The 27,804-nt window shown below is 44.6% G+C and overlaps 1 protein-coding gene across 2 annotated transcripts in view; it reads right to left on the bottom strand.

The window, feature by feature from the left end:
* MINDY3 (MINDY lysine 48 deubiquitinase 3) overlaps window positions 1-27,804 on the bottom strand; it is a 394,770-nt gene that overhangs the window by 268,700 nt on the left and 98,266 nt on the right. For both annotated transcript variants that reach the window (XM_033931199.1, XM_033931200.1), the window contains 2 exons: window positions 26,143-26,194; window positions 10,297-10,411 (listed from right to left, as the gene is read on the bottom strand). In XM_033931199.1, coding sequence (XP_033787090.1) covers window positions 10,297-10,411; window positions 26,143-26,194 — 167 coding nt within the window. The remainder of the gene's footprint in view (window positions 1-10,296; window positions 10,412-26,142; window positions 26,195-27,804) is intronic.

The raw sequence follows: 27,804 nt of genomic DNA, 5'->3' as shown, positions 1-27,804 counted from the left end.
TCCTGTTGTGTGCTGACCCCATCATGTTGATTGTCGGCTGTTCCCAGGGCTTCATAATTTTGTTGAAAGCACTCTGGGACAATGACTACTTTTCCAGATCCAGAGTCTGGGGACTGAGAAAACTGGCTTGAACATTGTTCACTCCCACAACATGTGCTTCCCTCCAAATGAAATAACAACTGGGCCTCCAATTTTAACCAAGTACTCCTGGTGCCCCCTCGTCTGTTGACATATATCACCACTGTGGCCTTGTCTGAGAAAACCCTGGCCACATTGCCTTCCAAATACTTTTCGAAGGCCTTCAGCGTTAGCAGAGTGGCTCTCAGTTCCAATCTGTTGATGGACCAGTTCCTTTGAGAGGGTTACCAGCTGCCCTGATCTGAGCGCCCCTCACAATAATGTCCCCCAGCCATAGAGACTGGCATCTGTTGTCAGTATCACTCAAAAGGAAATGCGGTGAGGTAATCCCTTGGACAATTACATTATATTACATTACATTAGTGATTTCTATTCCGCCATTACCTTGCGGTTCAAGGCGGATTACATATGAGTTGTCAGGACATTTAGGAGTACATTAAGAGTTGTCTGGACATTTTCGGAGGTGGTAAAGAGTGAAGTGGATTGCAAATGGGGCTTGTGATGGATCTTGCTGTGTTAGTTTGTCTTTATGTAGTTTTTGAATAGCAGGGTTTTATTTCTTTTTTGAAGGTTTTGTAGTCTACGGTCGAGATCAGAAAATTGGAGAGTTGGTGGTCTAGTTTTGCTGCTTGGGTGGCAAATCCTCAATAAAAATGTAAGTACATCTTGGATAGATGCTGGTAGAGGATAACAGCTGTTCAATTTCTATATTGTGAGAGAGAGACTTTAGATTTGGATAAAGACAATCCTTACGTTGAGTGATTAATGCTAGAAATATTTGGAGCCTGTATTTTGGTATAATTGGTATCCTTTTTAAGAGTTCTGTTCTGGCCAATACTTTTAGTGCTTAGACATTGCTAGTGTTCATGCAGGATTTGTGCTATGTGTATCTGGTGGTGTGGATATTTAAGATAAGTGACTAGTGGTTTTCATGATTTATATTACCAGTACAAGTCTATCTGTATTGTTATTGGCTGATGTGAGGGAGGGAGTTGTATAAAGGCAGGTGTCCCTGAAAACTCTCCCTCACTGATGTTGCAGTTAAGCCATTTTATAGCAGGTAGCATTAACCTACAATGTCAGAGGCTGAGTCAGAGTAGCAGAACTCGGGATGGGAGGTGGTTAAATGCCCTGGAGTTGAGTAGATCATAGAGGCCTAGAGGAAGAGTTTTCCAGGAGAAAGGCCCCAACTACAGGGGTCTCCTGGAGGAGGACTAAAGAAATCCTCCCAAAGTGTTGGTTGTGGGGGGGGAGATCCAGAGAAGCAAGGAGTGGCCCTATTTCCACACTTTGCACCTGGGATAGAGAGTTAACTACCTAGAAGTTGCAAGAGAAGGAATAGAAGGCCACAAAAGTAAAAAGTGCGTATCTATTTGTGAAGGCTCAGACCTGGATTAATGAGTAAGTGACAACCTATGCGTAGAAGCTTGACAAGATAGAATTGCTAAAGAGAGAAGAAACATTGTCATTGTGCTTATTGCAATGTTAAGCCCTGCATCTGTGCTAGAAGCAGACTGCTACTGTCTGTTCAGCAATAAGCCCTGCATCTGTGATAGAAGCAGACTGTTATTCTGTTCAGCAATAAAACTTATGTTTGATTTACAATGCACCCTTTCTGTCTGTGGGACTCCTGGTCTGTCTGCCAACCATGCTACCACAGCTTGTTTTTTTAATTTGTTTTTTAATTGGTTAGGCTCAGTAATATGAATGGACAGTTAATAGTCACATCGGGCAACATTTTCAGAGCAGCTGACTTCATTGGCAAATTTACAAAAGTTGGCTCTGGAGACTGCAGTCACAGTCCCATTAGCTGATTGTTTTCCCTTTCTTAATTCAGATTTCACAGTAGGTTGATTTCTCTTAAAATTTAAAGTTTTCTTTTGGGATGTACAATGGATGTAGCAGGTAAGTAAATCCTTCTCATGCATATTCATAGAAATATAATGGCAGATAAAGGCCAAATGGCCCATCTAGTCTGCCCATCCAGATTAACCATTATATCTTCCTCTTTCTAAGAGATCCAACGTGCCTATCTAAGGCTTTCTTAAATTCAGTCTCTGTCTCCACCACCTCTTTCGGGAGACTGTTCCATACATCTACCAGCCTTTCTGTAAAAAAGTATTTCCTTAGATTACTCCTGAGCCTATCATCTCTTAACTTCATCCTATGCCCTCATTCCAGAGCTCCTTTCAAATGAAAGTGACTTAACTCATGCGCATTTATATCACGTAGGTATATCTCTATCATATCTTCCCACTACAGCCTTTCCTCCACAGATTGAGATCTTTAAGTCTGTCTCCATATGCCTTATGATGAAGACCACACACCATTTTAGTAGCCTTCCTCTGGACCGACTCCATCCTTTTTATATCTTTTAGAAGGTGTGGCCTCCAGAATTGTACACAATATTCTAAATGAGGTCTCACCAGAGCCTTATACAGGGGCATCAATACCTTCTTTTTCCTACTGACCATACCTCTCCCTATGCACTCTAGTATCCTTCTAGCTTTCACCATCAACTTTTCAACCTGTTTGGCCACCTTAAGATCATCGCATACAATCACACCCAAGTCCCGCTCTTCTGTCATGCACATAAGTTCTTTATTCTCTAAACTGTACTGTTCCTTCGGGTTTTTGTAGCCCAAATGCATGACCTTGCATTTCTTAGCATAAAATATTAGCTGCCAAATTTCAGATCATTCTTCAAGCTTCGCTAGGTCTTTCCTCATGCTATTCACTCCATTCTGGATGTCTACTCTAGTGCAGATTTTGGCATCATCCACAAAGAGGCAAATCTTACCCGACAGCCCTTCAGCAATATTGCTTATAAAAATGTTAAAAAGTACAGGCCTAAGAACAGAACCTTGAGGCACACCACTGGTAACATCTCTTTCCTCATAGTGATATCCATTGATCCCGTCACCTTCCATTCAACCAGTTCTTGACCCAGCCCGTCACTTTGGGACTCATCCCAAGGACACTCAGTTTATCCTGAAAAATCTGGCCTATGTGCAGCCCTCAAGGATCAAACTTGGAGAAGCCTGTACTAAACAATGGAAAATTTAAGTACAACCTGGCAAACTTGAGTACATTTGATTCTTATAAATTTCATGCAAATAGCCAGCTCTGCATTGTGATCTAAAAATATAAAAGACATTAAAAGTTCTGAAGAACTTGCCAGTTCAAAAAAAAAAGGGGGTTAATTTGCTGTTGGAGCAACCCATGGCTACCAAAGAATGGAAGCAGGATGGAGGGAGAGAATCAGTAGAAGTGAAAGTTTTCTTTTTGGTCCTCTATCAGTTAAGGGAAGTTAACTAATGGAAGAATAAGTTCTTACCTCGAAAGATGTTCAATCCAAACCCATGAACAGGGTGTTGAAGAAGTGACAATCGCAGCTTTTAGCACCTCCCACAATGCCAGGAATATAGTGCCCCCTTCAGTTTTGTTACAAAGCAATCGATCATCACTGGAATAAAACACAAAAAAGCGGAGGTACGGGGAACTTCCCTGCTGACATGATACAGTTCTATTCTGCTCTGCAAGCTATAAGAGAACAAACAATTGGCAATAAACATGAAAAACATTCAAGAAATATAGCAGCAATAATAACCAACCCGCTGTGTGCAACAAGCACGAACATCAAAGGAGCCAAATATAGGGGAATCTCTTACTTGGCCATCCTGCTGGCAGGAGAATGGCCTGGAAGGAGAAATATCCAAGACAGAAAAGAAATCAGGTGATACAGCAGTGTCTCTCAAATTTTCTTGAGCTGGGACAGCTTGAGGCTCCCGGAAGTGCGCAGACGTCGCCGTGATGACATCATGCGCATACGTGACATCATCACATCGACATCCACGCATGTGCAGAGGCCCTAAAATGCCAGTAGGGCATGCCATCAGGGAAGTCTAACAGATATCAAATGAGTAACTCCAACCACAGACCTCCCAAGCTCTACCCTAGACCCACCCAAGCTCTTCCCCAGATCCCGCCTCCTTTACTAATTGTAATGCAATTTTTTCCAGTCATTTTTCATATACACTTCCCCCTCCCCATTCGCGGTTTCTGCACTCGCGATTTCACATAATTGCAATTTTTTTCTGGGGAAGGGGAAAATCAAACCCCCCGTATTTTTTACCTCCCTGCCGCCTTCCCGGCCTTACCTGGTGGTCTAGCGGGCTTTCGGGACAGGAGCGATCTTCCTACGCTCCTGCCCCGTGCAGATCGCCATGAGGAAATGGCTGTAGGGAGTTCCCGTTGTAGTCTCGAGAGACTACGGGAACTCACAGCAGCCATTTTCTCATGGAGCACTGGTCTACTATTTGGCAGCTGAATTTTAATGCCAAGAAGTGTAAAGTTATGCACCTTGGTAGCGGAAACCCATGCAGAACCTACACTCTGAATGGTGAGACCTTAACTAGAACTGTTGCAGAATGGGACCTGGGAGTAATCATTACTGAAGATATGAAGACAGCCAATCAAGTGGAGAAAGCCTCATCCAAGGCTAGACAAATGCTGGGTTGCATCCGGAGAAGTTTTGTCAGCCGAAAGCCAGAGGTGGTAATGCCGCTATACAGGTCCATGGTGAGACCACATCTGGAATACTGTTTACAATTTTGGAGGTCACATTATCAGAAGGATGTGCTAAGAATAGAATTGGTTCAATGGCTGGTCACCAGGATGAGACCACATCTGGAATACTGTGTACAATTTTTGAGGCCACATTATCAGAAGGATGTGCTGAGAATAGAATTGGTTCAATGGCTGGTCACCAAGATGGTCTCAGGATTCAAGGATATCCCATATGAAGAAAGTCTAGGTAAGTTGCAGCTATACTCTCGAGGAACGCAGAGAGAGGGGTGACTTTCAAATACGTTACTGGCCGTATTGAGGAGACATCTTTTTCCTTACAGGACCTACGGCGACAAGAGGGCATCCGCTAAAAATCAGGGGCTGGAGATTTCATGTGACACTAGAAAGTACTTCTTCACCGAAAGGGTGGTTGACCGTTGGAATGATCTTCCACTTCAGGTAGTTGAGGCCAATAATGTGACTGACTTTAAGAACAAATGGGATCAACATGTGGGTTCACTTCAAAGAACTTAGGGGGGAGGGTTATTTGAGTGGACAGACTTGTTGGGCCGAAGGCCCTTTTCTGCCGTCATATTCTATGTTTCTATGTTCATTTCTCCCTCTCTCATTACTCTCACTCCTCCTGTAACAATTTTCCTTCCTGCCCTCCCACAACCCCACTCACAGCTAATATGCTCTCTCCCCATCCATCTCACCCTCCCCTCCAGTGTGCAGCATCTTTCCTTTCCCTCCCCTTCTACCAGGTCCAGCAGCACCTCTTCTCCCTTCCTTTTCCCCGACTCCTGTCCAGCAGCACCTCTTCCTCTCCCCAAGTACTGCAGTTTCCCTTCTCCCTTCATCTTTCCCCCTTCCCCCTGTCCAGAAAAACACCTTTGCCTTTCCCTACCTCCATGTAGTTGATGCTGCTGCCGGTGTGGGGCAGCATTTCAGCATCAGGAGCTTAGATTTATTTATGCCTGTCGATTCTGCTGGCCTTTTTGATTCCCACAGCTGTTGGCTAGCCTCCCCTTGCGGGACCGAGTCAGAGCCCTGGGGGGAGGGAGCTATCTGCGATGACTGCCTGTGCGCCTGCTTCACTGGAATTTCAGCGCTAAGTGATCGTGGTTCGTGCAGGAGCAGGATAGAAAAAAGAAACTTCCTTCTGGGTCCTAGTGCATGCCGTTTTAGTTGTTGGCGCTGTTTTCTAACATACAGTGAGAGCTATTAAGCCCTTCTTTACTTGTGAATATTCTCCTCTTCTGTTGGGGAGGGGGGGGTTCTTTCAAATCAATGAAGAGAGGGGAGAGCTTGACCCGGATGAGGTAGCAGAAGCCCGATACTGTTAGAAACCTGCATCGCCAGCATGTGAACCTCTGGCCCTACAGAAGGAGCCTCTCTTGGAGAGAGGCAAGTCAGCTGGCCAGTACTTTTCTTCCTCCTCAGTGTGCCGCAACACACTTGGAATCTCAAGAGGCACACCAGTGTGCTGCAGCACACAGTTTGTGATACACTGCGATACAGAAAATAAGGAGGGCAGGCCGTACGGAATCTGTTGTGGATTAACAGAAAGAAGATTAACAAAGGTAAGAACCTAATCTTCCATTCTGTTACATCCACTCCGGATTCTGTACAATAGGTGACGTACCAGAGCAGTGCTAACATCTAGGGTGGGACAGAAGAGCCTGCCCACAATACCAAGGCCCCAAAAGGGGAGTCTGCTCGAACCGCCACAAAACCTCATAAAGATATGGAGAGAAGGCCAAGTAGCCATCCTACAAATTTCAACTGGAGGAATTACTCAAGACTCAGCCCACGAGGCTGCAATACTCCTGATTGAGTACACCTTGAGAGAAACTGGTGGCTGCTTTCTATAGGCAATGTATGTTGACGAAATGGCCATGCAAATCCATCTGGCAATAGAGGCCTTGGATGCTGGCCTACCATACCTGGACTGACTAGTCAGAACAAAGAGATAGTCAGAAAGTTGAAAATCATTGATCCTTTCTAAGTAGTGAAAACTTCGTACATCTAATTTCTGTAATATATTATCCTTCTTATCTGACCCAGTGGGTTGAAAGGCAAGAAGATGAACTTCCTGGTTGACATGGAAATCCAAAACAACTCTTTTGATGGGGGGGTCCACTGGCCCTGAATGTAGTGGTCTACACAATGGGCTCCCCAGCCAAAAAGACTGGCATCGGTCATGAGACTCACCCATTCTGTGATCTGAAGGGGCATGCCCTTCAACAGGGATGCTTCCTGAAGCCACCAGTATAAGCTGTTCTTCACTGTCTCTGTTCAGGGGAGCAGCATCTGAAGGGAGTAACATTGTGGGGACCACTGAGATAGGTGAAACTCTTATAGCGGCCTCATGTACGCCCTGGCCCAGGGGACAACTTCCAGAGAGGCTGCCTTGGAGCCCAAAACCTGCACGTAATGCCAGGCAGTTTTAATGGGAAATGCTAATAGATCCAAAATTTGTTTCTGAAGTTTCTGTTTCCATGGCTTAGGAAGAATATTGTGGTCCAATGCCATGTTAAATTGAATACCCAGATATTCCAAGTTCTGAGTTGGTGCTAGTTGGATCTTTTTGAAGTTGACCATCCAGCCCAGCTGCTGTAGAAGAGTCACCACCATCCGCACTGCCTGCTCGCACTCCAGCTTGGATGGAGCCCTGATCAATCATCCAGATAGGGGTGCACTTGGATCCACATTCTGTGGAGCTGAGCAGCCACTACCACCATAACTAAACTAAACCTTAGGTTTATATACCGCATCATCTCCACAATCGTAGAGCTCGGCACCTTGGTGAAAGGGCGGGGAGCCATCACCAAGCCAAAGGAAAGGGCTGTAAATTAGAAATGCTGCTGGAGAACATGAAAACACAAATATTTCATATGTCCCAGAAAGATGGGAATAAGAAGACAGATTTCTGTCAAGTCCAGAGATACCAGGAATCTGCTGGAGTCACCGCCGCAATGACTAATTGGGCTGTTTCCGTGTGGAAATGTGGAATCTTCAGAAATGCATTAACTGTCTTGAGATCCAGGATGGGCCTCCACTCCTCTGTGCCTTTCTTGGGCACGATGAAGTAAAAGGAATATCTGCCTGAATCTGATTCATTGTCGGGAACCGGCTCTACAGCTTGAATGTATAAGAGCCACTGAAACATGGCTTGAACTCTGGCCTCTTTTTTCTGGCCTTCTGGCTGGAGAATCTAGAAACAAATCCAGAGGAAAACAAAACAATTCTATCTTGTATTTCTCTCATATGATGTCCATCTCCCTTTGGTCCGATGAGATCAGTTCCCATTCCCTCTGGAACGCCGACAATTCTCCCCCAATGTGTGGAGGAGTGGTTCGAATCCTGGCGTCATTGAGGCTTCTTGGAGAAAGGGTTGATGTGAGACACAAAGGTCTGCTGGCGTCTGGGATTGCTATAACGTGGTCAGCACCCTTAGAAAGATCTCTGGGTGGAGGAGCCCATGTTACTTTGGCGTAACAGGCAGGAGGGACAAAAATTACTTTCAACCCCCCAAGGGGCACAGCAATGTCTGCTGTCCAGCAATGCTTTAGGGTGGTGATCTGCCACCCTGGTCATGAGGTTATCAAGATCATTGCCAAAGAGCATCTGTCCTTTGAAGGGCAGCCTGCTCAAGGTTGCTTTAGAAGCAGAATCACAAGCTCATTGCCAGATCCAGAGCATCCTGCAAGCAGGAACTACAAATTCTGAGACTTTATCCAGGACTCTAATAAGGTCATACAAGGCGTCCGCCTATAATCTCCCCTTCCATCAAAAGCTGGGGGCAGGTGTCCTCCTCTGCTGATGGTACCCGTCGCAGTCTCGTGCGACAGGTCCATGCAGCAAACAATGCCACTACCACTGCTTTGATGCCCAAAGACACTACCTCAAATTGCTTCTTTAAAATCATGTCCACCCTGTGATCCTGTAGCATCACTTCACTTTCACTAGAGAGGGCAGAGCGCTTGGTGACCTGAGCCACTGCAGAATTCACCTTCAGCTGGTCAAGCAGCTGCTGAAATTCTGATAAACAGTAGTAGTAAAGCTTAGACAGATCTTTAGCCACCCTTCAAGAACTGAGTATTAGAGCGGTTCATGATTGCACACTGAGAAGTAGAAAGCTAAACTTCCAATTTCAGTTTTTTAATCACATCAGTAATAAAATGGTGGATTGATACCAACTTAAACAGCCGGTGTATTGCAGGGTCATCACCTGGATCAGGTCCCACTGAGGTATCCTGTTTGATGGAGCCAAAAATGGAATCAGTCATCCAGGATCGAAGAAGTGCCGAGATAAAAGAGGCATAGAATTTGAGTGCCAACTCGGGCAATCTGGACTGGAGTGGACACTGGTACTGGGGAGTGAGTTCTGTCAGAGAAGACACATGCTTGGGACCCTGTAACAGGCCTCCTAGCTGCAAAGAGCGATCCAGATCCATAAAATAGGTTTTCCATATCAGCTGGACAAATTCTGGCAAGAACCCATACAAGGTCTTCATGGTATCCATGGACTCCCCAAGCTTGTGCTTAGCACCATTGCCATACTCAGGTACTGGGTGGGATTTTCTTCTCATTTCCTGGATCCATATCAGTTTCCCAGCTCTAGAAGATCCAGTGTATATGTCATAAGAATTAATGAAAATACATTATGAGTCGTCCATCCCCATTGATTTTTGCCAAAATTGAGGGGTTTTGAGGCATAAAAAAATGACTTAGTAAAAAAGGTTGTTTAAAATCCAAGTTGGCCACCTCCAGATAATTTGCGCCAAAAACGGCCCATGGAGACTAACAAAAAAGACATAAAACTTAAAAATAAGGGTTATAGAGGTGGGAAACTTTCAAAAATGACTTTTTCAGACCTGCCCTCCTCCCCTCCCCCCTGATTTTCCCATAGGAAATAATGGGGGTTGTACTCACAGTTCTGTACAGTACCTGTCAGCTTTTTTTTCACTCTCTGCAGATGAAATGAAGGTTAGGATTTTCTGCCTCAGAAACTTCTCCAACCAGTCCAATCTTCAGACCGCCCCATGGAAGGCCTTGTTGAGAACATCCCCCATGGAACCTCAAAGCACAGCGATGGGAAATATGCAGCTAGCACCCTAATACCCCTCAGCCTGCGCTTAAGCCTCTGTAGGTGTCAGAAGGCAAGCTTGCTCCCAGTGGCACACAGTAGGCTGGCCCCACAGGTCCACCCAAAGGTTTGACTTGTGAAGCTGTAGTTCAGCTCCATAGGATCTGCTTCCTTTCTCAGGCAGAGATTCCCTAAATAAGGGGTCTCAGGGCACCGAAGCCAATTAAAAAGTTGAACTTTCATTGAAAAATAAGAAAAAATAAGAAAAATAAAACAGAGCAGATCAGAAATACCTCTGCAAGGTTTGCTTGCAAAAGGAAAAACCTGAAGGAGGCACTATACTCTTGGCAATGTAGGAGGTGCTGAAAGCTCTGATTGTTACTTCTGCAAGACTTGGTTTGCATGTTTGTACTGAACACTAGCTCCCAAATGTAATCTTTTGTGTTGAAAAGTGTGTTTTTGGCTAGTCTTGAAGAAATGCAGCCATATCTACAAACCTTTGTAAGAATCACAGAGTACAGGAAAAGCAATACTCCATATTTCTCTGTCCAGATTGAGAACTGATTCCAAACCGCATCCTTGAGTTCTGCAAAACTCCTGAATGTACATTTCCTAGAAGGAAAAACAATGAGAAGTACAAGGTTGGGTGCAAGGCTATTGTTTTCTGCAATTGTTATTCTGTCAAAAAGTGAGAGAAATAAAAAAAAGAAGTTCTGCTTACTAGAACTTGGAAAACATGGAGAAAACCAGTTATTTCTCATCTGACACAATGTTTGCCTTGCAGGGGTTTCTTGTTAATTGGACAATAGTAGAAAGCAAAAAATAAATAAATAAATAAAATCAATTTGTCATGGAAATTATGCACTTTTCAGTGCTTTAAAAGGAGATTATGTACTTACCCTGATAAGCTCTTTTCCACAGGGTTATTTCCCACTATTCTCATGGTCTGCAGAATAAATCCATTTCAGGTTTTTCACAGGCTAGTTTAGCGCCCTCTAGAATTCAGTACCCAAGTATAGAGAGACACACTCATCTGTGAAATAGAGGCACTGGTAATGACAGGCTAAACTATTGTTCTGCTCAAACAACTAAACAGTACCGTTAACCTCCAACAGAGACGTCAAAGAAGTTCAGAACTAATCCCATTACATATGTACAAACTTTTGTTAACCCCAAAGGGTTGACCGGTCTCCAAGAAACAGATTGGATAAGCAGGAGACTGAAATTAGAATCTGAAACAGGCACAGCAAGGACAGGACGGGTGTCTAGAATGTCTCACCTATCTAATGGAAAACAGCTTACCAGGGTAAGTACATTATCTCCTTTTTCAGTGCAAAAGGTAAGACATTCTAGACCACAGGGACGTACAAAAGCAGTCCCCCCAAAAAGCTAGGATGGGCTTGCTGCATCGGCCCCTAAAACCAAGGACCCAAATGGCAGAGTCCTCTCTGGCATTAACATCCAAACTAAACTAAACCTTAGGCTTATATATCGCATCTTCTTTTTAACAGTAGAGCTCGGCACAGTTTACAAGAAATTAGAAAGGAGAACAGATACAATATGGATGGAATAGTATGGAGAGGAGCGGAATTTACAACTTTGTAAATAGCCACGTTTTCAGATGTTTTCGAAATGGATGGAAAGAGCCCAGATCACACAGTTGAATAGGCAAATTATTCCACAGCTCAATAATTTTGAAGTAGAGACTTCCCTAATTTGCAATGTAAGTAATGCCTTTCAATGTAGGAAAGGACAATTAAAATTTTTTGAGTAGATCTGGTAATGTCAGATCTTACAGAATTCCAAAATAGGGGAATTAAAGGAGGAAGGATGCCATGTAAGATCTTAAATGTTAAGCAGGCACATTTAAAATAAACCCTGGAAATTATAGGAAGCCAATGAAGTTTTGGAGCAGAGACATGATCAAATTTACTTTTTCCAAATATCAGCCTAGCAGCACCGCTCTGCAAATCTCTTCAGGAGAAACAGATCTAGCTTCTATCCATGAAGAAGCTACACTCCTGGCAGAAAGTGCCTTAACATAAATAGGGGACAATCATCCCTCAAGAATGATTAAATGACTCTACGGATTCATCTAGAGATCATAGCCTTAGAAGTGGGAGAACCTTGCAGAATAAAATGAGCACCACAACAGGTGGTCAGAAAGCAAAACTCTTGAGAGACTCACCAATAATGCAGGAGCACCTTGCACGCATCCAAGTTCTTTAGCAGATGATCCTGAGATTAGAACCCTTCTGCTGAACAACCAGGAAATGCACTTCTGGATTGACATGGCAAGCCGAAACCACCTTCTGCAAAAAAGGAACTGTCCGCTCTTAGGAACTCAGCGCAAAGGGTGTCGACATGACAATGCCTGCCATTTGGAAACTCTACAATCCCAAGAGAGAGTGACCAGAAAAAAAACAGCCTGAAGTGTTAAATCCAGGTCAGACGCATCTCTCTCAGTGGTTCAAAAGGAACCCTTGCAAAGACAGACAGCACCACATTAAGATCTCAGACTAGGAACAGATTCTTAATGGGCAGCCAGACCCGAAGATATTTTTGCAAAACCAAGCAACAGCTGGATGCAACTCCAAAGAGAACTGCCAATCCTAGGATCTAGAACCAGAGAGACCGGCCACCGGGATCCGCTACCGTGAAGCCTATATCCAGACCCGCTTGGAGAAAATAAGGACCCGCGACACAGAATAAGGGTCCACCTGTTCTTGAGCACTCCAGTGCTCTAAAGATTTTCTACGCCTTAACGTAAGCCGACCCCAAGGATGACTTGGTAGACCTAGGAAGCTTTAGCTATGACAAGCTCCGAATAGCCTTGATGTTTTTTGTTGTTTTTTAAAAGCTGTGCGCTCAGGCAGCTAAGCCGTACAAGTAAAACGACTCAGATCCTTCATGGTAACCGGGCCTGGGTGAGGTGGTCAAGAAAGATACTCGGGCGCAGACTTTATGCCACCCATAGCTGCATCAGATCTGTGAACCCTGGCCTTACATGCGAATCGGGCGCCACCAGAATGATACGGCCAGGGTGAGTTGTGATCCATCGAAGGACCTGGTTGAACAGTGGCCAAGGGGGAAAAAACGGAGAAAAGAACCTCTGGAGGCCACAGTTGCTCAAGAGCATCAAGTCTCTTGCTTCTGAGCCAGATCTGTGACTGAAGAGGTATTGAACCATCTTGTTTTGCGCCACGGCCACAAGGTCAAGGCAGGGATGCCCCTAGCGTATCACAAACGCCCAAAGCCTACTGCACTCAGGTCCACTCACCCGGAACTCTAGACTGACAGCTGAGGAAGTCTGCTGGAACGTTGCCCACCACGTCCACTTGCGCCACCATCAGCGCCAGGAGAAGAATTTCCACCCAGAGGAAAAGAAGTCGAGTCTCCTGAGCCAAGAGAGTTTTTGGGTCCTCTCTGATGATTAACAGCGACCACTTCTGTGGTGACGGAGTCTAACAGTCCTGAAAAGAACGATGACCGTAGTGAGCCCTTCCCTGCCACGAAGGCTGGCAGCCGTGGTTACTACAATCCAGGAGGCAAGGCTTAATGGAATGCTCTAGCAGAGTGATTGAGAATGAAGCCACCAGGTCATACACAGTCTGGCCTCCAGAGTCCACCGCAGACTTAGCTCTAAGACATCTCAGTGGGAAGTCCAGTGAGAGGAAGGCATTCTGAAGAGGACGCATACGTGCATTCGTCCAGGGAACCACGTCCAGATTGGTAATCCTGGAACCCATAATCTGTAGGACGTCCCATGCCTAAAGGGCCGCCATCTTCAATATCTCCGAAATCTGTGCCCAGAGCTGCTATTTTTGAGCCTCGGGCAGGTAAACATGGCCCGCTGCCAGAACACTGTTGCTACTGTAATGCGCACCAATTTCCGGGGGCGCTCTGAGCAACCAAGCGGACAGATAAGGGTGAGTCTACAACTCCACCCTCCTCAGAGGAGCCACTACTACCACCATCACTGTGGTGAATATCCGGGGTGCAGTAGCCAGCCCAAAGGACAGGGCTGAAAACTGACAAACCTGATCCAGCAGAAATTTGGGCTGATCTGGAAAAAAAGGAATGTGCAAATTCGCCTCTCTAAGATCCAGGTAGGCCAGAAATTGCCCCGGAGCCATTGCTGGAAGAACCCACCACAAGATCTCTATCCAGAACGGAGGAAGCTTCAGAGCTGGATAAAGTGCGGCAAAATCAGAATCGGTTTTCAAACTTTTGATTCTCTCTTAGGAACGATAAAATAAACAAAGTATGTGTGTGAACCCAAAGGTTAGCTTGGCACCGACCACACTGCTTGAATATCCATCAAGCGCTGAACAGCAGTCTGGATTAAGCTCACTGTGTCTGGGCTTCCGACAGGAGAAGACATGAACTAGTCTGACAGAGGCTGGGCAAAACCAGCTTCCAGCCCAACTGAATAAATTCCACGACTCACTGGATTTTAATAATGTGCAGCCAGGCAGGCCAAAACTGCAAGTACCGAACCTCCTATCTGCAGAGGAGCCCTTGGCTCCCTGGCGTCATTGGGTCATACAGGCAGGTCAGGCAGGAAGGGCGGCAGTAGACAGAGCGCGCCTGTAGCCTGGAACCCTGAGAAAATCTCTGCGAAGAGGATGAAGAATCTTGTCCGTAGTCATGAAAATATCGTCAGGAGCCATACAAGGGAAGGTAACAAGCACCCTTGGGCCGTGCTCTACTATCCAGCAAGCTCTTTGGATGATGGTCCATTACCAAAATTATGAGGTCAACCAGATCCTTCCCACACAACAACTGCCCCAGAGTTGCCTCAAAGGTGGAATCACCAGCCTACTGATGAACCCAGAGCATTCAGTGGGCCGAAATAGAATCCGCTGACACCTTTGCCAGCACTTTAAAAAGGTCATAGAAGCCATCTGCCATGTAGTCCATCCTAGCCAACAAAGGCTGAGGAAAAGGCATTCGTAGATGAGCTAGACAGGTGCGTGCCACAAAGGACATAGGCACCACAGCTCCAATGGCCAAATTAGCTGGTTCAAAACTTTCTGCAAAACCACATCCACCCAGTAGTTTTGCATAGCTTTCAACACAACTGTCCTGTCACTAGGGAGAGAGTTGCACCGGGTCAGCTGAGTCATCCGGGCATCTCCCTTGGACTGCCACACTCCTGCGTCCGAGGATGCAAACTGGACATAGCCCGAGCTTTCCATAAAGGACTCTCCTGAGAGTCAAACTGCTCCAGAACCATGAACTTATATCCGGATGCCAGGAAAAGTCTCAGATTGCGAACAAATGCTGCATAGCCAGGGAGAAAAGTTGAAGAAATGAAAGGAACGGACTGGGTATCCACGCTCACTACGGTAAAGCAGAAACAATGAGATCTGGCAGCGTTTCAAACAAACAAGCACCTGACAGTCGGATCTTCTCTAGGATCCGGAGCCCCAAAGGGATTCGCAGATCCAGCACTCAAGTACAGATTCCCAAATTCGGGAAGTGCAGCACTGTCCAAAAAAGGATCAGGGAGGTATGGAGAAGCCGTTGATACACCTGAAACAGTCTGGGAAGGAGGAACAGACGGCGCAGAGACCCCCGAGACCACTCAGATGCTGAGATGCTTAGCAGGGGGAACAGAAGAAAAGCACTCAGCAGCTGGACCCCTGAAGTAAAATACAGACCAGCAAAATCTCAAATTCTGAGAAGGTATCTGGACCCTTGGGCAGAAAGTCACCCTTAGATGACTTATACTTGCGCTTCTTAGGCTGCAGAGTCCCTCTCACAGAGGAAAGAGGAAGCCACAGGACCAAGCCACGAAAATAATGTGACCGCCCCAATGGGTTAGCTGAGCATGCAATCAGCTGCTTCTATGAAGGGAAGGCTGAACCAGTAGTTAGCGCACCTCCTACCACCCCCCCCCTCAATCATGCCACATGGCACTTGGCACAAAACGCTCTAAATGCAGCAATTTTTGCACAAATTTGGTATGAATCCACACAAGGAAACCTCCAAGGACTCCATTCCAGCAGTTTTCCTGGCAAAATTTTGAATTTTAAAGAAGCAGGGAAAAGTTGAAAAAAAAAAGATTGTTAAGAATCCGAAATGGCTGCCAGATCCAAATTTGCACCAAAAACGTTCTAAAAACGACATTTCTCAAACTTTAAAAATTATAAAAGTAACATAGTTCAGGTGGGGGAACAAAGAGGAACACTAGGAAACCTTCAAAACCCCTCAGAATTAACTTTTAAAAGATTGATTTTGGAGTCTGTCAGCTCCTCTTTGTACTCACAGTTACCAGACACCAAGATCCTGCAGCTGCTCCTAGCCTTTTCAATGGCCGGTTTAGAATTCATTGCCACACTGCTGGAAATTCATCCTGCAAGCTGATTTTCAGACTGCTAGTCAAACTCTTCTGTCTGACTATGCCTCCATCCCTGTGGACCACCAGATGCGCATCTGGACGGGCGGAGGCACAAAAACGTAGCCAGAGTGCTGCGGAACACCGCTGAGCCCCCTAAGTGCACTACACAGTCTGTGCTCAATCCCCCCCCCCCCCCAACACACACACATTTAACAGGGAGTTAGACTAGGTCAGGGATGGTCCTGAGCTCCAAGAAAGACTAAGCAGACTGGCTAACAGGTACCCCGAAGAGATTGACCTGTCAGCTACAGACTGAAGTCTGTGAGCTCTCGAGCAGGCAGAGCTTCAAATCCATTTTAACGCGAAAATACCCGCAAAAGGGATGAAACTACGTCCCTAAAATGTGGAAAGCAGAATCTACACAGCTGCAGCCATACTTGCAGAAGAAAAGACTGCTAGAGGGCTCTAAACTAGCCTGTGAAGTACACTAGAGGCAGAGTGAAAACCCTGAAATGGATTTCTTCTGCAGACCATGCAAGTGGTGGAAAATAACCTTATGGATCCATGTTTCGGCACAACGCCCCTCTCACAGAAAGCTGAGGCTGGAATGGGGAGGAGTGGGGGCGGGGGGGGAGGAAGAGGCAAATTCTCGTCCAATCCGGGCAGCGGGGAAAGATGTGCCTGCAGCAAGCGCCGAAGCTCCCCGGATTTGAGAAGTGGAGAAGATGGAGCACAGAGACCGCCGGGTTCAGCTCAATTAGCCGTGCGGTGGCCCCTTCTTATACAGAGCAGAAAAGAGGCGTATGTGCACACGCTGGGCAAAAGCTAGCGGGCATGCAACACCGTAGAATTGGGCACCAAGACATGCGATGTTCTTGTCAGCTGGGTCTGGCGACCTCTACTGCCAGAGAGCTTGGACTGCAGGGTCTATCTCAGGTGCTTCATCTAGCTTGCAGCTTTTTATTTATTGCGACAAAAAAAAAAAATAAAATAAAATAAAATTCAACAGGCCGGATTAAAAAGCTACACGGGCTGTAGTTTGCCCATGTCTGGTCTAAAACAGCGGTCTCAAACTCAAACCCTTTGCAGGGCCACATTTTGGATTTGTAGGTATTTGGAGGGACAAAGAAAAAATAGTTAATGTCTTATTAAACAGAGAAAGAGAGAGAAAGGGGAGCTGCAGGCAGAAGGAAGAGAATTGCTGTGAGGGAACAAGTAGAGAGGCCAAGCGGAAAGACAGCCCAGGACATACTTTTCCGGAGGCTGTTATAGGGTAAAGCACCCTTCAGGGATTCAAGAAAAGGTTGGATAAGTTCCTACTGGAGCAGAACATACGCAAGTAAGGCTAGATTCAAATAGGGCACTGGTCTTTGAACTAAGGGCTGCCGCGTGAGTGGACTGCTGGGCACGATGGACCCAGCAGCAGCAAATCTTATGTTTTTAAGCCCAGGCAGGAAGGGAGCTATTGGGGAAGGGGCACTGAAGTGATAAACAGAGGTGACTGAGGAGAGAGCTGCATGAGGGAGAGCAAGCCAGTTACAGAGACACACACAGGGGAGAGTCGAAGCTGTAAGCAAGCCCTGATGGAAGAGAGCTACTGCCTGGGTCCTTTGGAGTGAAGAAGAGAGGGCATCTGTGAATCAAGGTGAGCCCCAAACATCTACAGCCTTGTGTACAAATGTGTATACCCGACCCAATGAGGCCTGCTGGTATGAGTGCTCCCCTCCCCTTCCATCTCAATGCCTGCCCCTAAGAAGTTTTATTTCTAAGCCTGCCTTACAAGAACTCTAAAAAGCTTGCCTTCAAGTACCGGGTCTAAGCCTATCTCCAGAGTACTGATAGTCAGCCAGTGACTACAGTTAGCCTTGGATGGGTGGAAGGAGCCCGCCTGAAAAAGGACACAGGGTCCACTGTTGCTGGGGGGGGAGACAAAGAGGCAACCCCTTTTTGGGGGGTATTTAGTCCCCACAATTCCTTTTTCCAGAAATACCCCCTACCCACCCAGGATAGTAGGTACCCTGGAGTTACTGGACCTGTGAGCCGATGCCAGCATCTGTGGAGATGTGGATGCAGAAAAAGAGAGAGAGAGAGAGAGAGCGTATGGTATCCACTGAAAACACTGTGTGCACATAAATTTACCACAGTAGGCTTCATTTATGCAAATGATACTCCTTGGATTTGAGTATTTAAAGTAGTTGTGTGCATGTATTGCAGTACACTTACCTGAAGGGCATAAGAACATAAGAATAGCCTTACTCGATCAGACCAACGGTCCATCAAACCCAGTAGCCCATTCTCATGGGGGCCAATCCAGTACCTGGCATAAACCTCAAAGAGTAGCAACATTCCATGAAGCAATAAGCTTTGGATGTAAGCATACAAAACTGTTTGTAAGGTATAGAAGTTAATCAGGCCATTGGACTGTTGCCAACTTGAAGGGGTAGAATGTAACGGGTGTTATCCAGGGACAGCAGGCAGATATTCTCACACATGGGTGATGTCACTGACAAAACACCAGTACGGACACTTTAAAAATGCATCGCTGGAGGTTATTAGCTGCAAGGTTTGGATCCAAGATGGCTGCCGCTATCTGAATGCTGACAGGACGCCTGAAAGTGTCTTTCCTACTATATCGAAGAATGCCAAAAAGAAGATGCAAGAGCATTGGTGGTGCCTCCCAGCGCTCAGGACCTACGGTTCTTACAGTTGAAGACATCTTCAGACGCCTTCAAAGCGAACAGGCTTGTTCAGGGAATCGCCCGTTGGGAGCATCGGCAGAGAGGAGTGCTTTGGCGGATACCCCTGGGCTAGATGTCACACTAAGCACCGATGTCAGGATGTCTCCCCTTCAGCCACTGCCGCTGGAAGTCAGCTCACCGTGAGAGGAGAGTATGTCCGACGAGGCAGCGTTCTCCTCTCAAGAGGCCAGCGTTTCCGAGGGCTCGTTACAGGGAACAACTCAGAAGATTTTTTCCTTTTGGAAGAACCAGCGACTGGGACAACTTCAGCCAAGGAGGGACAAGGCAATGGGAAGGTAAACCGGTCAATTGAGCAATCTTGTATTGCACCAATAATTTCCTTTGCTCCAGTTAAACCCCCAGAAGTCACTCTAGATTCGCTTTGGGATCTAGTTTCTACTTTAGGAAATTCCCTCAATCCCCAGATAAATAACTTAGATAAGGAATTAAAAAACCAGAAAGAAGAAATAAGTACTTTGAAACAAGATATTGTATTATTGAAGACTGAAACTAAGGAAGAAAAGAAGGACTTAAAAATGATTAAAAGCAGTCAAGATTTACTTGTAAAAGATAACCTAATTATGAGGAGAAAATTGGAAACACTTGAGAACAATAGTCGGATTAACAATTTGCACTTAATTAACTTTCCAAAGGTTTCATCTATTTCTCCAAGAGATATGATAAAGCATTACTTTCTGGAAATTCTTAAAATTCCTGAGAATTCTTTACCACCATTGTCAAGAGTGTATTATCTACCTATAAAGAATCAGGATTCTCAAAAGAAAGATGATGGAAAACCACAGGAAAGTTCTCTGGATGTTTCAGCTTTATTGGAACAATCAGATAGAGAAGTGGCTATTTTAGCCACTCTCTTATTGACTGTAGCTTTGGCTCCAGACAAAGATTGGATCCTTAAACTTTTCTTTAAAAATAGATCTAGAGACTTTCTTGGTTTTCATATTCAAATTTTTCCGGATGTCTCGAGAGAGACTCAAAAGAGAGGAAGGGAATTTTTAATATTGAAACCAGGTGTGACTCAGATAGGGGGTTTCTTTTACCTTAGATACCCTTGTAAATGTGTAATCAGAATATATCTTTTTTGACCCAGCTCACTTGACGGCTTTCCTTTCTATGAAGCGCCTTGAAAAAGGAGAAATATCTGTGTCCAAGTAATAATCTAAGTTCTCTTTCAGCAACAGATAATGTGATTTGGTTTGATTGTTATATTGTATTTTATTCTTAAATCTTGGGTGACATCCAAGCTAACCAGAATGGATGGTGGGAGAGTTGGCCTTTAAGAAAATTAATGTTGTAATATTGACAGGTCGAAGCGCCCATCCCGTCTAGAAAAAAGATTCCAGACAGTAATGTGAGGTGAATATATAAACCAAGGATCAGGTGGCAGCTTTACAGATTTCCTCAATAGGAGTAGATCTAAGGAAAGCTACAGAAGCTGCCATAGCTTGGACCTTGTGGGCTGTGACACGACTCTCCAGTTGCAGATCAGTCTGAGCATAACAGAACGATATACAGGCAGCCAATCAGTTGGAAATCGTTCTTTTGGAAATAGGATGCCCCAACTTGTTAGGATCAAAAGAGACGAAGAGTTGGGGAGATATTTGATGTGGCTTTGTCCTGTCGATGTAATAGGCCAAAGCATGTTTAAAGTCCAGAGAGTGAAGTACCATTTCTCCTGCATGAGAATGAGGCTTAAGGAAAAAAACTGGAAGGACAATTGACTGATTAAGATGAAACTCAGTTACAACTTTTAGCAAAATCTTTGGATGCGTGCGCAGAACCACCTTGTCATGATGAAAAACTGTAAATGGCCGAAGTGAGAGATATGAGAAAAACAACTTTCCAGGTGAGAAACTTGAGATGAGCTGTGGCCATTGGTTCAAAAGGAGGCTTCATTAACCTGGAAAGCACAACATTAAGATCCCAGACTACTGGAGGAGGTTTGAGAGGTGGTTTCACATTGAAAAATCCCTTCATAAATCTGGAGACCAAAGGAGGAGCAGTGAGAGGTTTACCCTCGAATGGAAGGTGAAAAGCTGTAATAGCATTGAGATAGACTCTAATCGATGTAGATTTGAGGCCAGAGTCAGATAGATGAAGCAAATAAGCCAACACTAGTTCAACTGACAAGGAAATTGGATCATGGTGATGAAGAAGACATCAGGAAGAAAACCGAGTCCACTTTTGTTGATAACATTGTTGAGTAGCTGGTTTCCTGGAGGTGACAATAATATTGCGGATAGGCTGAGATAGATGTAATTCAGATGGATTCAGCCCAAGAGAAACCAAGCTGTCAGGTGTAACGATTGCAGGGGATGTAGAAGAGATCCATGCTTCTGAGTAAGCAGAGTAGGAAAAATTGATAGAGGTATTGGCTCCCTGGTGCTGAGTTGAAGTAGAAGGGAGAACCAATGTTGTCTGGAGCCAAGGAGCAATTAGAATCATGGTGGCTGACTCCAGTTTGAGTTTGAAAAGAATCTTTAACATGGGAGGAGTGGGAGGAAATGCATAGAGGAACATTTTTGTCCAATCCAGCAGAAACGCATGGCTTCCAGATGGTGAGGAGAGTATAGTCTGGAGCAGAATTGGGGCAACTTGTGGTTGTGTGGCACCGCAAATAAGTCCACTTGTGGAGTGCACAAAGATGGGAAGGAGAGCTGAAGAGCTGAGTGCCCATTCGTAAGGCTGAAGATTTCTGCTGAGGTTGTCTGCCAAGGAATTCTGCTCCCCCTGAATGTAGACTGCCTTCAAGACAATGTTGCAGGCAGTTGCCCAAAACCAGATTTTCTGGGCTTCTTGACATAGCAGGAGAGATCTCGTGCCTCATTGCTTGTTTATGTAGTACATTGCTACTTGATTGTCCATGCAAAGGAAAAGGACTTGAGGGCTCAAGAGATGTTGGAAAGCTTTGAATGCATAATGCATCACTCTGAGCTCATGTAAAATGATGTAAAATTTGCACTCCCTGGTGAACCAATGACCCTGGGTCTGACGGCTGTCCATGCGTCCCCCCCCCCCCAGGCATAAGGGGATGTGTCCAATGTTATCACCTTTCAATGAGGAGGGAAGTGGAAAAGAAGATCTCCGGCCAGATTGGAGGAGATCATCCACCAGTGAAGCGACTGTTGAAGAGACGAGGTTACAGAAATATGCTGTGAGAGACAATCTGTATGAGACCACTGAGAAGCGAGGACCCACTGAGGAGTGCGAAGATGCAGTCTAGCAAGTGGTGTAACATGGACATCTCAGTCGAAGTCATGCTCTCCTCATACGATCAGATCAGCCCAGGAGCTAACTTCCTTCTTCGACAAACTCGCAAATGTCCAAAATAGCTTCAAATAACCTCAAACCCCTTTCCCGTATGACTCTCCCAATAATGAAACTCGTCTCCCATTTAGTTCTTTGTCTCAATTTCATACTCCCTCTTTAGATGATATCTATTGATGTATACAAACAATGAACACATCAAATAACCCATTAGACTCACTCTCACCCTCAAAAAACACTTCGTGATATTCAGTCCATTCATACCCGCAGACAGGAGGCCGCACGAGGCCTCAAACAAGGTCCCAGAAGCGGCAAATGGTAAAGAACTTGTCATCTTACGTTCTAACTGATGGTGAAAAATCTTTACTGTCTCGTGGTCTTTCCTTTATACTTTCAGGTCCAGATTGATTTAGAATGCTTCATCCGCTCTCTACAGTTAAAGACTTTTTTCAGGATGAAGAAACTGTTTCTCCAGGTACACTGGTCCCAATACGATCCACCTGGACACCCCCTGGGCCAATAGACCCAATTATACAGGCTTTTTGGATGCTAGCGAAAAGGGATGTTCAAGAATATTTTGATAAATCGCTGACACGAAGGTTTAAAGACAATTTATCTCCAAAAGAACGTGAATCTTTAACTAACCTCTGGAATAACAAACAAGTAGTAATTCAAAGAGCTGATAAAGGAGGTGCAGTGACCATCTTGAATAGATCCAATTATGTATCAAAATGCATGTCTCAGTTGAATGACCCAGCCACGTATCAAAAGTTAACAACAGACCCCACTGAGCGTTTACAAGGTGAAATTGTCACCCTAGTATAGGGGTAAGCAATTCCAGTCCTCGAGAGCCACAGGCAGATCACGTTTTCCAGATATCCACAATGAATATGTATGAGATGGATTTGCATGCACTGCCTCCTCGAGATGCAAATCTACCTCGTGCATGCTTATTGTGGATATCCTGAAAACCTGACCTGCCTATGGCTCTCGAGGACTGGAACTGCCTACTCCTGCCCTAGTACAAAAAAGGTGTGGAAGCAGGGTTTTTAACCTCGAAGGAAAAATGGTTTATTTGTCCTCAACATCCCAAGATTCCAGTGGTTGAGCAAGCATCTTATTTATAAGCCTATATTATGCACACAGAGAGCACTAACAGGATTCATGTATTAAGATTAAACTAATCAGCATTATTTGGAAAGATGATAAAATTAATTTTATATATGTGTATACAGTGGCGTAGCGAGGGGAGGTGGGAGAACTGCCCCAGGTGCCATCTTGGTGGGGCACTGGCACCTCTCCTCCTCTTTGCCCACCCACCTCTTCAAAATCTTTACCGGCAGAGGGTAGTGGTTAATGGAAGTTGCTCAGAGGAAGGAAAAGTGAGTAGTGGAGTCCCTCAGGGTTCGGTGCTGGGGCCGATCCTATTCAATATGTTTGTGAGTAACATTGCTGAAGGGTTAGAAGGAAAAGTTTGCCTTTTTGCAGATGATACCAAGATTTGTAACAGAGTAGACACTGAGGAGGGAGTGGAAAACATGAAAAAGGATCTACAAAAGTTAGAGGAATGGTCTAAAATCTGGCAACTAAAATTCAATGCAAAGACATGCATTTGGGTATTAATAATTGGAAGAAGCCATATATGCTGGGAGGGGAGAGGCTGATATGCACGGATGGGGAGAGAGACCTTGGGGTGATAGTTTCCAAAGATCTAAAGGCGAAAAAACAGTGCGATAAGGCAATGGCTGCTACCAGAAGGATGCTGGGCTGTATAAAGAGAGGCGTAACCAGTAGAACGACGAAGGTGTTGATGTCCCTGTACAGGTCATTGGTGAGGCCTCACTTGGAGTATTGTGTTCAGTTTTGGAGACCATATCTGGCGAAGGACAAAAAAAGGCTTGAAGCGGTCCAGAAAAGGGCGACGAAAATGATAGGAGGTTTGCGACAAAAGACGTATGAGGAGAGACTGGAAGCCCTGAATATGTATACCTTAGAGGAAAGGAGGGACAGGGGAGATATGATTCAGACGTTCAAATACTTGAAAGGTATTAACATACAACAAAATCTTTTCCAGAGAAACAAAAATGGTAAAACCAGAGGACATAATTTGAGGTTGAGGGGTGGGAGACTCAAGAGCAATATAAAGAAATTCTTTACGGAGAGGGTGGTGGATGCCTGGAATGCGCTCCCGAGAGAGATGGTGGAGAGGAAAATGATGATGGAGTTCAAAAAAGTGTGGGATGAACACAGAGGATCTAGATTCAGAAAATAATAGTAAATATTGAATAACTAAGGCTAGTACTGGGCAGACTTGCACGGTCAGTGTCTGTATATGGCCATTTGGGGGAGCATGGGCTGGAGAGGGCTTCAATGGCTGGGAGGGTGTAGATCAGGGATCTCAAAGTCCCTCCTTGAGGGCCGCAATCCAGTCGGGTTTTCAAGATTTCCCCAATGAATATGCATTGAAAGCAGTACATGCACATAAATCTCATGCATATTTACTGGAGAAATCCTGAAAACCCGACTGGATTGCGGCCCTCAAGGAGGGACTTTGAGACCCCTGGTGTAGATGGACTGGAGTGACGGAGATTTCAGTAACTGGAACCTAAGAACAGTACTGGGCACAGCTTTAGATTCTTGCCAGAAATAGCTAAGGAGAAGAAGGAAAAAAAACAAACAAACCCCCAACAAATTTTTAGATTGAATCAGGTTGGGCAGACTAGATGGACCATTCAGGTCTTTATCTACCGTCATCTACTATGTTACTCTCATCAGCCTCAGCTTTCCTTTTGATGTCATTTCCTGATCACGGGCCTAGAAGTGATGCCAGATGGAGAACGAAGGCTAGTGAGAGCGGATGCCAGCGCAAGCAGCAGCTAAGAAGTACTGCTTGCTACCGCTAAAGATTTTGAAGAGGTACATGGGGCGGGGGGTGCATGGTGCACAGATTTTGGGTGCCACTGTCCCGGGTATGCCACTTTGTGCATATAATGAATTCGATAGCAGGCTTAACCGATGATTAATACAAGGTTAAATGCAGATTGTGGGTATGGGTGGTATTCTGAACCTCCCTTGAATGCCTTGTATCAGATGTTTAATTATCGTTTTTCTTCACGGCCCTCAGAGATGCCACCAAGGGTTCACATGATCATAACCCCTGGCTTTATGCACCCAATCGTCACCGGGTCGGTGTTAGTGTAAAACTAGTTAAGTGTTATTTTAGTTTACTTATATTTTAATAACTTAGAATAATAAATATTGATAGAAAGAATTAAATCAATACTTAGCTTAACCGGGATGGTGGTTGACAAGGGATATAAAAGCCAACATGTTTCATCCGTAGAGGGGGTTTCCTCAGGGCTACTATCCCTTTCTGATGCTGACTACTCACGACATGACCACCCGATCTAAGTTCTCAGAGAACTTAGATCGGGTGGTCATGTTGTGAGTAGTCAGCATCAGAAAGGGATAGTAGCCCTGAGGAAACCCCCTCTACGGGTGAAACATGTTGGCTTTTATATCCCTTGTCAACCACCATCCCGGTTAAGCTAAGTATTGATTTAATACTTTCTATCAATAATTATTATTCTAAGTTATTAAAATATAAGTAAACTAAAATAACACTTAACTAGTTTTACACTAACACCTACCCGGTGACGATTGGGTGCATAAAGCTAGGGGTTATGATCATGTGAACCCTTGGTGGCATCTCTGAGGGCCGTGAAGAAAAACGATAATTAAACATCTGATACAAGGCATTCAAGGGAGGTTCAGAAAACCACCCATACCCACACTTTGTGCATATACACATACATACAACCACACATTAACTCTTGCTATACTTGTAGTTATTCATATCTAAATAGGTATGTTCCATTTAACATTCCATTGGTACAGCCCTTTTACATAATACAAATGGTATCAAATATTAAACCACATTATATAACCATTTTAAATGCCCCAACGTTACTTACTGAATTAATGCATGAAATCGCTCAAAGCCAAGCTCCTCTGCAGCCAAGGCAGCTACACATAAAAGACAATTTTCAGCACTACACACAGCAATAATACACAAAAAACACACAGCAAGCTAAAATGTTAAGTTTAATATTCTCTCTCTCTAAAGAAAAGGGATCTTTTACTAAGGCGTGCTAGCCGATTTAGCGCACGGTAAATATCAGCGCATGCTAAATGCTAACGTGCCCATTATATTCTATGGACGTGTTAGCATTTAGCGCATGCTAATATTTAGCGTGCACTAAAAAGGCTAGCGTGCCTTAGTAAAAGACCCCATAGATATATTATGCAGAATCTCTTATTTTTCAATTATTCAAACTGGTCAGATTGCAAACACAGCAAACAATTCACGATGAATGCTATTATGCACATGCCTGGCTTTTAATGCAGTGATGTTGCTTGGGGAAAATATTCTTAATGGCAAAGCCAAGCAAACAAAACTTTGGTCAGCAACATAGCAGCAAAACAAATATTTCATTAAATGTTTAATGACTGTTTGACAGTTGCCTACAAAAGCATAAATGTCTGTAAAAGAAAGTCACAAAGCAGAAGCAGTAAGCAAATCTATATTAGTAAAAAGCAAACACAAGAGCAGCATAAAAATGTCAAAGTCAATCTCAGTATTAGAAAGCAGTACTCCTCATTGAAAGACCCTTATCCACACATAAAGCTACTGGAAGGGAGATTTGGTGAAGGAAAGAACATATTTATAGTTTTGCATGAAGGTCAAATCTGAGAAGAAAAGGTGAAGAAACTTCTGATGTGTTATAGATTTGAGGACAACAAATCTGATAGCCTATAAATTTTACTTCAATTACAGATTACATGGGACAATTCTGGCCAATAAATCCAAACACAACTTTCAGGCTAGTTTGGATAATGGACTACACAAACCCTGAACAGTCCAATTAACCGCTTCAAGATTGTCTGTTCAAATTGTACCCTCTTTGGTTTGGGATACATGAAAACTGGCCATATGAAATGAGGCAATGTTGTCCCTTGTCACCTTTACTATTTGCCTTTTCTGTAGAGTTACAGGCACAATGTATTTGAGCAAAAAGAAATACTAAGGGGTATCAAGTGGGAAACAAGCATCATAAAATTGCTCCTTTTACAGACATTATTAGATGTTGGAAAACCAATGTTAACCTTACCAATTATATTGCAGGAATTGAAAGCTGGTAAAGTAGAAGGATTAAAGTAAACATAAGAACATATGATTTGCCGCTGCTGGGTCAGACCAGTGGTCCATTGTGCCCAGCAGTCCGCTCACGCGGCAGCCCTTAGGTCAAAGACCAGTGCTCTATTTGAGTCTAGCCTTACCTGTATATGTTCTGTTCCAGTGGGAACTTATCCATAAGAAGTTGCCACTACTGGGTCAGACCAGTGGTCCATCGTGCCCAGCAATCCGCTCACGCGGCGGCCCCCAGGTCAAAGACCAGTGCACTGAGACCAGCCCTACCTGCATACGTTCCGGTTCAGCAGGAATTTGTCTAACTTTGCCTAACTTTGTTTTCCCCTATAACAGCCTCTGGAAGAGAGTTCCAGTTTTCCACCACTCTCTGTGTGAAGAAGAACTTCCTTACGTTTGTACGAAATCTGTCCCCTTTTAACTTTAG

This window comes from Geotrypetes seraphini, chromosome 2, assembly GCF_902459505.1.
Source record: "Geotrypetes seraphini chromosome 2, aGeoSer1.1, whole genome shotgun sequence".
Taxonomy (NCBI): domain Eukaryota; kingdom Metazoa; phylum Chordata; class Amphibia; order Gymnophiona; family Dermophiidae; genus Geotrypetes; species Geotrypetes seraphini.
Note: the sequence above shows the minus strand (reverse complement) of the source record. Positions and strands in the feature narration are given on the sequence as shown.